General features: G+C 41.2%; 1 protein-coding gene across 1 annotated transcript in view; it reads left to right on the forward strand.

Moving 5' to 3' along the window:
• The window catches only part of adamts3 (ADAM metallopeptidase with thrombospondin type 1 motif, 3), a 217,324-nt gene that overhangs the window by 48,893 nt on the left and 156,416 nt on the right, over positions 1–12,015 (forward strand). The window contains exon 4 of the mRNA XM_080432756.1: positions 6,215–6,377. Within this exon, the coding sequence (XP_080288882.1) occupies positions 6,215–6,377 (163 nt within the window). The remainder of the gene's footprint in view (positions 1–6,214; positions 6,378–12,015) is intronic.

Consider the following 12,015-nt stretch of genomic DNA (forward strand, 5'->3'; position numbering starts at 1 on the left):
AGAGTGTATAACTCAAACACTATGGAGGAGTAATACCAGAAATAATAATTCTTGCCAGGTTGCCAGAAAGAGAGAGAGAGAGAGAGCCCCATACTGACATACAGTCAGCATGGGATGGATATACGGAAGCTTCCTGCTCTGCAGGTGGGAGACGAGTGCAAACAAAAGATGGGATAGAGATGGTTTCCCAGGAAAAGAAGCTTAAGTTGTGAAATTGGAAATGTGGGGCTGAGTGCATTAGGGCCAGCCAAGGCTTTTTTTTGAGGACCGAAAGCGTAATTGTATTTGCTGCTGAGGATGCAGTGAGACGTACGTAAGTAGGTTATTGGCATGGCTTATTGTTAGCATCAGCCGAGCAACGAGGGCGTTTGCCAATCAAGGTGCTAGACCATGGGAGATGGATTGCTGAGATGGAGCACCACATCTGCTGAACCTGGCACTCTATATATATATATATATATAGAGAGAGAGAGAGGGGGGGGGGAGAGAGGGAGAGAGATTAATTTTGATTCAATTCTTGCCATAATTTGTACCTCACAGCTGGCTGGCAAAACTCAACTGTTTATTTTTGCCAGATCCAGGGGCCGGCCAATAATGTGATTAACCCTTTAAGACCGGGAACGCATCTGTGTGTGTCATTTTTAGATTTCGTTGGGCTATTCAAAAATAGCAGATCTACAAGCTCATAGCGCGGCACCGAGTGCCGCGCTATGAGCTTGTAGATCTGCTATTTTTGAAAAATCATGAAAAGTTGTGCAAATATTAGATTTTTTTTTCTTTTTTTTGACGGACATTTGTAAATCTAATCTTTGCTTCTGGGGGTTCCTGGAACTAAATATTTTACAAACGTTTTCACGCTTAAAAAAAAAAAGAGCCAAATACATCTAAAAATGACACACAGATGCCGGTCCCGGTCTTAAAGGGTTAATCAGAGTTCATCAGCACAGTGGCATGAGTCAGGGTCTGGTTTAACTACAGCAGAGCAGCTTGTCTAATCTAGTTTGAACCGCTTTCATCTAAGTTATATAGGCTACTGAATGTGTACATTTTCATGGCTCTCTCCATGGTGCCAGCTGCCAGATGTACATACTGTGAATAGCCTGTGGTCAGTATAGTGTGTTTGTCTCGGATCTGATACGTATGCGGATATATCTACATTCAGTGAATGGGATGAAACATGGGCGGAAGCGATTGATAAGTCATTTAACCCATTAAAGGGATATTTCACTTTAAAAAAAACTTTGGGTAATTTCATCATCTATTCAGGCTTTTGTCAGCCCCCCAGACCGTTTTTAAGTCGCTTGATTCAATATTTAGATATTTGATATTCATTTTATCAGACACGCCCCCCTTCCTATACAAACCCATTATAACTTCAAACTCCATTTTTAACATGTTAGATTCATCAAAAACACCCGTCGTTGGTTCTGGTGACTCACCCTGCCCTCCTAATACGCGAGGGGGCGTGTTTTTTTCGATAACTTTTTTAATTAATTGTTTTTATATTTTTTGGAAGAAAAATAAAATTAAATACAATATATTTTTTTAATAAAAACATGAAAAAAAGTAATCGAAAAAACAGGGCCCCCTCGCGTATTAGGAGGGCAGGGTGAGTCACCAGAACCAACGACGGGTGTTTTTGATGAATCTAACATCTTAAAAATTGAGTTTGAAATTATAATGGGTTTGTATAGGAAGGGGGCGTGTCTGATAAAATGAATATCAAATATCTAAATACTGAATCAAGCGACTTAAAAACGGTCTGGGGGGCTCACAAAAGCCTGAATAGACGATAGAATGACCCAAAGTTTTTTTTTAAGTGAAATATCCCTTTAAGACCTGAAGCCGATTCTACATGTCTCCTAAATCCCAACAGTATTCCGAAAAACGTATGTTTCTATATCAGTGGTGCTCAAACTTTTTCATGTCAAGGACCCCCCAAAATTTGTATTTGGCCACGGACCCCCATCTCAAAATATTTTGTTCCAGGGACCCCCAAGAAGCAAAAATTTGAGTTAAAAATGTTCGCTTTCAAACAATATATATTCAAAGATTTGCACACATTTTCCCGATTTTTCAAAAATAGCAGATCTACAAGCTGTGCCGCGCGATGAGCTTGTATATCTGCTATTTTTGAATAGCCAAAGTGTAAAATAATGCTTTTTTTTTTAGCTCAAATCAAAAAGTGACACAGATGCGTTCCAGGTCTTAATGGGTTAAAAAAGTAACAACTGTTTTAGTCCGGCGTCTAAGCCCATTCAATTCATTTAGATCGGCGCTTCTCAAACTTTTTTCATGTCAAGGACCCCCAAATTGATACATAATTAGTCCATGGAAAGATAGTCCTTTTGAAAAGATATGCCAGGGACCCCCATGAAAGAAGAATTGTTATTTCTTTTTCATTTCAAGGACCCCCAATTTTATACGCACTAGACCACAGACCCCCATGTTATGCCATTTTGATCTCAGGGACCCCAATCTACAGTGTAAAATCCTCTAGTGTTGATTTAACTCTCAGAGTTACAGACCTGTTAAGGGTCGTTTTGGTCCCTATAACTATCAGTCATTTTGCTAGGGGTCCCCCGGAACCCCCTCAAGGACCCCTGGGGGGTTCCCCCTGGACCCCACTCTGTATCAGTACTGTAGGTCAGTGCTTCTCAAAGTGGATTTCAGGGACTCTCTGGGTTCCTTTAGGAGGGTTTAAATTGACCCCTACAAGTATGTAACTCTGACAGTATACAAGTATGTACTCTGACAGTATACAAGTATACAAGTATATAAGTATACAAGTATACAAGTATGTAACTTTGACAGTATACAAGTATGTACTCTGACAGTATACAAGTATATAAGTATACAAGTATGTAACTTTGACAGTATACAAGTATATAAGTATGTACTCTGACAGTATACAAGTATACAAGTATGTACTCTGACAGTATACAAGTATGTACTCTGACAGTATACAAGTATATAAGTATACAAGTATGTAACTTTGACAGTATACAAGTATACAAGTATGTACGCTGACAGTATACAAGTATAAAAGTATATAAGTATACAAGTATGTAACTTTGACAGTATACAAGTATGTACTCTGACAGTATACAAGTATACAAGTATGTAACTCTGACAGTATACAAATAACGGGTCCATTTGGTTCCATTTGTATACTGTCAGAGTTAAGGGGAGACCTTGAAATGTAAAAGTTTGAGAACCATTGCTCTAGGTTGAGATCTCTGCGTTGAATTCAACCATGATGATGATGATGATGATGAAAATCTGTTGCAAACAATGTTTTTTTGGGGGGAGGTTTTCGCTCCATCTGGGGCTGTGGGAGTTGGGAATGAGTTGTGTGTGTGTGTGTGTGTGTGTGGCTTGGCTGCAGAGCACCATATGTGCTCACACTCCCTCCTCCTCCTCCCTCCAGTGCACACAGGATATCAGTGAGGCCATGGCTAGGTATCCAGGCCCCACTGCGCTGGACCGACTCTGGCTTTGAACACATTCCACCCCAGTGCTCTCTGAGAGGCAGCTCTGTGTACATGCATGCACGCATGCACGTGTGTGTGTGTGTGTGTGTGTGTGTGTGTGTGTGTGTGTGTGTGTGTGTGTGTGTGTGGGTGTGTGGGTGGGTGTGTGTGTGTGTGTGTCTGTGGACACACACACACACGCACGCACACACGCGCACGCACGCGCGCACGCACGTGCACACACACGTGCGCCACACACACACACGTGCACACACGCACACGCACACGCACACCAGTGGTGGAAGAAGTACTCACATTTTGTACTGCAGTAGAAATACCAATACTGCAATGTAGAAATACTTGCACAGTATTCGCATTAAAATATACTTAAGTATTGGAAGTAAAAGTACTCATTTTGCAGAATATCCCATTTCACAAGTTTCAAAATGATAAAAAAAATGCTTTGAAAATAGCAGATCTTTTCAAATAGCCTAAGTATGCAAAGGGATGAAGTGATTAATGCATGTTTTGTAATAATAATCAAAATCTACAAAGTAACTAAAGTTTTCAAATAATTGTAGTGGAGTAAATGTACAGTATTTGCCTCCGAGATGTAGTGGAGTAGAAATAAAAGTACAGAAAATTGGAAATACTCCAGTAAAGTAAAAAAATACCTCAGAATTGTATTTAAGTACAGTACTTGAGTAAATGTACTTAGTTACTTTCCACCACTGACACTGACACGCGCACACACACACTCTCTCTCTCTCTCTCTCTCTCTCTCTCTCTCTCTCTCTCTCTCTCTCTCTCTCTCTCTCTCTCTCTCTCTCTCTCTCTCTCTCTCTCTCACACACGCAGGGCTCAACCTTCTATCTGCCAGCACAGCTCACAGAATCATGCTAATGCCTGACAGTTAAATATTAGAACGTGGACGCTGTGCTTTAAAGTGTGCCTCAGGTTCCATCGAGCTCAGCTTCTGTCTAGACCTTGTTTATCAGGTCTGCTTGTGCTCAATTCAGTGGATCGTTTAGATTAGCATTTTATATTGATATCGTCTGCTAAAGTTCATTAAAAATGAAATTAAAAGAGGCAAGTTTGGCTTCATTATAATTTTGATTAGCATTTGATTAGACATTTCCAAATAGTCGGTGTTGTCTGGTCTGTCCATGGTTGTCTGAAATTCAATGTAACTGAAATATATAACGTACATGAAGTGTATTCAGTATAATCCAAATCATGCTAAAGAAAATCACATATTATCATTTAACCACATAAAACCTGTAGACTTATAACAAGTAAGACGCGCGAACGCGGTAAGCGAACGCAAAAAAAGAAAAAAAAGAATGAAAAAAAAGATTTAAAAAAAAGTAACCAATAAAAATTAAAAAAAAAAAAAAAAAATCTGCGTTAAAAGGAGCATCTTAGAAAAATACAAATAAAAAAAAAAAAAACTTGGAATGTTTTTGAACAATTCAACAAAGTGTTTGAAGTGCCTGTTTCACCCACTTCCGGGGGGCGGAGCCAAAATCCGAGCCCGATGTATTTGTTCGTAGACCCCCACTTAGGGGGGGTAGAAAAAGTTTGGGAGCGATTCGGGCACTTTTCATTTAACATGGGGTTTCAATGGGGAGTTTTTAGGAGCCTTCTCCGGGGCGTGGCTTCCGGGGGAAGGGGCGGGCTTAAACGCAACCTTGACAGGTGTGTTCAGTTTTCAAAGACCTTTCATTTGATGTATGGTACGTCTAAATTGGACATTTACTGATCTCAGAGGAGCTGCACACAGGCAGTGCACACACAGACAGAGACACAACCCATGCAGGGTTACATAGTAAGCTCCACTTGGTCGGAGGCGCGGCTTCGCCTCCCGCGTTCGCAACAAGCTCTCAGTGCAGTGCAATGAGGCACTATTGTTCTACGGCCCCAATACAGAGAAGCAATCTGAATTACCAATTCACTCTAATGTCCTATGAAAGGCTGTGTGTGTGTGTGTGTGTGTGTGGGGGGGGGTGATTTGCATAAACTATAACTTACTAGAGGGCGGCAGTGGCTCAGGGGTAGAGCGGCCGGATGGGAACCTCACGGTTCCCAGTTCGATCCCGGGCTCCCCCCCAGAGTTAGTGTTGAAGTGTCCCTTGAGCAAGACGCTGAACCCCGAATTGCTCCCGATGAGCCGCTTTGGTGCCTTGCATGGTTTCCTCCTCCATCGGTGTATGAATGTGTGTGTGAATGAATGGGTGAATCTATGTAAAGCGCTTTAGATAAAAACGCTATATAAATGCACCATTTTTTTTTGTCGAGTAACAACATTAAACCATGATAATGAGTAGAAAACATTCTGCTCTCGGAGTTAAATGAACTCTCCGGAAATTGCTGTGTCAGATGGCCAGGGGTCCTTGAGGGGGTCCCCAGTCAAATTCTTTGGCTATTAAAAAATAGCAGATCTACAAGCTCATAGCGCGGCACCGAGTGCCGCGCTATGAGCTTGTATATCTGCTATTTTTTTTTAAAATAGTGCAAATTTGTGCAAATCTTTGAATATATATATTTTTTTTGTTAAAGCGAAGAAAAAAAAACGATCTGTGCTTCTGTGGGGTCCCTGGAACAACACATGATGGGGGTCGGTGGGCAAATACATATTAATTTGGGGGTCCTTGACATAAGCATGTTTTGAGGACCACCGCCAGCCATAACTCACCCAGCTCTCTCTCTCTCTCTCTCTCTCTGTGTGTCTGTGTCTCCAGGCCGGGATGATCCGGACGGACTCTGACGAGTACTTCATCGAGCCTCTGGAGAGAGGGACCCAGGAGCAGGAGGACCACGGCAGGGTCCACGTGGTCTACCGGAGGTCCGCCCTGCTGAAGACCCCCTCCTCCTCCGACATCTCCCAGGACTACCAGCCACAAGGTAGGCTGCAGTGCACCCCACAAACCAGCTCCCACCCCGACCATCCAGAACCTTCTTCTTCAGTGGTTCTCAAAGTGACCCCCCCCCCCCCCCCCTCCCCCCATTGGTTGTATCTGTTTGTTAGAAACGTTATGGGGAAATAGCTGCAGGGAACATTCTGAAACTTTCTGCCGGTGGTCCCTAGAGATCACCTGATTTCATTTATAAAAAGTGGCTCATGTTCAATGATGATTATTTTTTTGCCTCACCTGGTATTTGCTGGGGGACGGGGATGTTTTTTTTTTTGCTGTTCCTGGCATGGCTTTACGTTAGCTGTACAGTAATTGTAGTGGTGGAGGTAACAATAAGACCTGAGGCGATTCTTTAAAAAAATCTAAATCCTAACAGTTTTTGGAAAAAAAAACATATATATTTTTTTCAAGATTTTTCAAAAATAAAATAAAGTGACACAGATGCGTTCCAGGTCTTAATGGGTTAAAATGTATCTATTGCTGCATTGCTCACCTGGTGGACATGTCTAGTGGACAGTGGTGGAAAAAAGTACTCAAATTCTTTACTGAAGTAAAAGTACCAATACTGCAATATAAAAATACTCTGTTAAGGGTAAAAGTCCAGAATTCAAAATGTACTGTATGTAATGTATGTTTTATAATGTCATCATTTAGGCCTATATCTGAAAAGTAACTAGTAACTAAAGTTTTCAAATAATTGTAGTGGAGTAAAAGTACAATATTTGCCTCTGAGATGCAGTGGAGTAGAAGTAAAAGTATTGGAAATTGGAAATACTCAAGTAAAGTACAAATACCTCAACATTTTACTTAAGTACAGTACTTAAGTAAATTTACTTAGTTACTTTCCACCACTGCTAGTGGACGCGTCTGCATTATGTTATAACATAACATAACATGACATGAACGTACTTGTACAACATACTGTGCCTGTTTGTACTGATGTGAGCATAACGATAACGTGCCGGCAACCTTTGACAAGCACACGACATTCTGTCATTTGACATTCTGCACCAAACGTTCTCTTCCAAATTTATGCTAAACCTCAATGATGAAACATTTATGAAGAAAATCAATTATTCAACAACTAGGCGGGGGGGACACACTAGCCCTAATGGAAAGAGATGCCAGGTGTATGTTTGCTTTGTATTCAGCCTTGTAGAGGTTAGTGAGTGACTGCTCCTGTTTCACTGATAGCACACTCCAGGTGAAGAGGCATTGTTGTACCGTGTGAAGGTCAGCATGTGGTGGAGGGTCGCTCGGTCATTAACCCTTTAAGACCGGGAAACGCATCTGTTTGTGTCATTTTACGATTTCTTTGGGCTATTGAAAAATAGCAGATCTACATATGAGCTTGTAGATCTGCTATTTTTGAAGAAAAAATGATGTGTGCAAATCTTTGAATATATATATATTTTTTAAAGCGAACATTTTTAACTCAAATCTTTGCTTCTGGGGGGATTCTACAAATGTCTTCTAAATCCTAACAGTTTTTTTTTTGAAAAAACACATATGTTGCTGTAATATCAGTGGCTCTCAAACTCTTTTCATTTCAAGGACCACAAAATGATATGTATTTGGCCCACGGACCCCCATCTCAAAATATGCTGTTCCAGGGACCCCACAGAAGCACAAATCGTTTTTTTTTTCTTCGCTTTAACAAAAAAAAAAACATATTCAAAGATTTGCACACATTTTCACTATTTAAAAAAAAATAGCAGATCTACAAGCTCGTAGCGCGGCACTCGGAGCTTGTATATCTGCTATTTTTTGAATAGCCAAAGAAATCTAAAAAAAAAATGGCACACAGATGCGTTCCCGGTCGTGATGGGTTAATGATTTCACAGATACTCGCACTCGCACTATAAGACATTTGAAAAGCCATACGCTCCTGTGAATCCAGACAACAAGCGCCCGAGGGGCCTATTAATGGACAGTTCACTGGCAAGACAGGGGAACGGCGCGGCCTTTGATTTGATCAATAGAACGCCAGAGGGGGGGCGACGATAGGAAACAAGCGGGGATGTCAATCAATCCCTGTAGTTGTGAGGAACTCTGCTTGATAACTATAGCCATAGGAACAAAACGGTTTTAGACCTGGGAAGATGCAGGTTATTGTGTGTGTGAACGCTTAGTAGGCCATCACCGGCAACGCATTTGGGGGCATTATGCAAATCCATCCGAACCCACCTTTGTTCATGAATTAATTCATTTTTTAACCCATTAAGAACTGGAACGCATCTGTGTCATTTTTAGATTTGAGCTAAAAAACATTATTTTACACTTTGGCTATTCAAAAATAGCAGATCTACAAGCTCATAGCGCGGCACCGAGTGCCGCGCTACGATCTTGTAGATCTGCTATTTTTGAAAAATCGTGAAAATGTGTCCAATGTGTGAATATTTATTATTTTAAAGCAAACATTTTTTATCTCAAATCTTTGCTTCTGGGGGGCCCTGGAACAAACTATTTTGAGATGGGGGTCGGTGGCCAAATACATGTCATTTTGGGGGTCCTTGACATGAATTTTTTTTGAGAACCACTGATCTAGAAACATACGTTTTTCATAATACTGTTGGTATTTAGAAGACATTTGTAGAATAGGCTTCAGGTCTTAATGGGTTATATACGTTTATACTTCTTCGCGTGGCAGTGTCGTACAAAAGTAGCAAGAATAGCCCCATCTACAAGCTCACAATGTGTTGCGATGGGTCAAACGTTTTCGATACCATCATAGGAATGCTATTGTAAATAAAGGCTTTTTTTAAAAGGCTTTTCTTTCTTTTTCAACTTTGAACACTTCCAGTACGCCGGGCTAAAGAGCACCTAACAGATCAAACCACACTGATCCTCACCCAAGCAGGGCTCCAATCTTCTGCTAACCATTTGGAATCTTTTAATAACAATCAGTCTTGACTAATAATCATCATCCTCAATCTCTTCTGCCCCGGTTCTCCTCTGTGGCTGGAGCAATCGACCTGCATTTTGCACACATCCATTGACCATTACTGTGTGCAACGGAACACCGAAGCCCGTTTTCCACTTTCCCCCAAATTTCAGCTGTTTATTAGCGTTTTTGTGTTTCGCTGGCTCCCGGGTTGCCAAATCATGTGCGTGCAACAAGCGCCTTTGTTGCCACATCCGTGAGACAAGCGGACCATTCGTTGAAACAAGCCGACCATGACGCACTTTGGGTGCTCATATCCCCCGACGGGTATAGGTCTAGTACTGATCATTCATATACTGGATTGTTCTCCATCCTACACTCTCTATTTAACATGGCCACACTGATACGTGCACACATTGATGTGCACACGTGTGTGTTGGTTATATTGAGCATAGCGCTGTGCACTTGGAGGCTTGTGTCAGTGTTGCCTTGGCTGCTCTTCCTGTGAGGAGGTTATAGGTAAGTCAACAAACTGTGTGAATGGCCTTCTCAGGAAGAGAGAGGAGTGGGTGGTGGTGTGTGTGTGTGTGTGTGTGTGTGTGTGTGTGTGTGTGTGGGGGGGGGTGTAAGAGAAAGTGTTACCGCTCTCTTCTATTACAATCAGTGGTGTAAAGTAACTAAGTACATTTACTCAAGTACAATTTTGAGGTACTTTTACTTTACTGGAGTATTTCCAATTGTCTATACTTTTACTTCTACTCCACTACACCTCAGAGGCAAATATTCTACTTTTACTCCACTACAATTATTTGAAAACTTTAGTTACTAGTTACTTTGCAGATATAAATTATTACATTATAAAACATACATTAACCACTTTAGCCCTGTTTTATACCTAGGCTATTTGAAAATAGGCGATCTACAATTTTTGATACCAATACTTTTGTACTTTTACTCAAGTAAACTTTGAATTACGGACATTTACCTGTAACAGAGTATTTCTACATTGCGATATTGATACTTTTACTTGAGTAAAACATTTGAGTACTTTTTCCACCACTGATTATAATCCCCTTGAACCCTACAACAGTGGTTCTCAAACTTTTTCATGTCAAGGACCCCCAACATAATGTGTGTTTGGCTGCGTACCCCCTTCCTCTGCTGGAATAGCCAAAGTATAAAATATGGTTAAAGTGGTTAAAATGATTGTGACGCTACATTAACAAATTTTGCGGGGGGATCCCCTGGAACTCCCTCAAGGGACCGCTGGGGGTCCCCGGGACCCCACTTTGAGCACCACCACTGCTCTAATATACTTTAGCAATGTTTTGTTGGATCAGCAGTTACAGTACAGTACGTATTTCACGCATAAGCGATGCCATCGTCTCCGCTAATCCGTGACGCAGCGCGAGGCACCTTTTCTCCTTCACTTTAACCACTGTGAGGCTCAAAACGCCAGCGTTTTGCTTAATACACATTGCTTGGATAATCTGCCATGCGTTTTTAAATAAATAAAGTTAAATAAATAATAATCCCTTGCGTTGCAATAGGGCTTCGCACTGGTCTGGTGGCCCAAATAAGAGCGTGTGTGTGCGTGTGTGCGTGTGTGCGTGTGTGCGTGTGTGCGTGTGTGTGTGTGTGTGTGTGTGTGTGTGTGTGTGTGTGTGTGTGTGTGTGTGTGTGTGTGTGTGTGTGTGTGCGTGCGTGCGTGCGTGCGTGCGTGCGTGCGTGCGTGCGTGCGTGCGTGCGTGCGTGCGTGCGTGCGTGCGTGCGTGCGTGCGTGCGTGCGTGCGTGCGTGCGCAATGATATCACAATCTTCGATATATTGCGATATCACGATATATTGTATGAAATTTCACCAACGATATCTCACGATAGTCCTTGTATTCAATTCATAAACACATGAAATAGCACCAAACAGTTCAAAATCATCATCACACAAATATATATATATTTTTTTTTAATATTTTTCGTCATTATATCAATTATTTATCGCAGGAGGAAGTATCGCGATATATCGCGATATCGATATATCGTCCCACCCCTAGTGCCATATTAAACCCAGCCTGTTTTTCCTTTAGTTCTACTGTACAGAAATGTGTCTCTACACAGCCAGTCAAGGTTACAGTACCTCGTCTCCCTCTCTGTGGGAATCGCGTCCTCACGCGTAACAAAAGCTTATCCCACTGTTTATGTGAGACAAACAATCAATCACTTTTAATTTAATTTCTGGGCTTTGCGATGCAGTTTGTAGAAAGGGCGACGGTACCCTATGCTATCTTAAATAAACGTGAACTTTCTATGTTTTCCGATTAAACACGTTTCTGTGATATTGAGACTCCTGAGAAAACAAGTGGGATTCCCAGGATTACACTGGCAAAAAGTGCTAATAATCACACATAACTGTTTCTTTACAGAGCTCAACTAGACGAAATTTTTCTTTCATTGAAAATATTTGGATCTTAAATGGCCTTTTTGATCAGACGTGGTTGAGGTAAAAAAATAAAAAAAAGTAAGAAAAAAAGAAGAAAAAAAGTTCCTTCCTTGCAGACCATATTTTTGTGTCGAGCTCCAACTTCTTAAAGTTTGCCACTTCACTGTTGGCTGAACTGCAGAGCTGCTAGTTACCAGATACCACAAAATTCACTCTGTTATTTACTGTATTTATTCTCTCTCAGCCTCTTCCAGTGTGTTTAAAATAATTGCCATGCTCTTAAATGAAAGCACTTTTTTGTTTACGCC

This window comes from Gymnoscopelus braueri (genome assembly GCF_963280865.1).
Source record: "Gymnoscopelus braueri genome assembly, chromosome: 7".
Taxonomy (NCBI): domain Eukaryota; kingdom Metazoa; phylum Chordata; class Actinopteri; order Myctophiformes; family Myctophidae; genus Gymnoscopelus; species Gymnoscopelus braueri.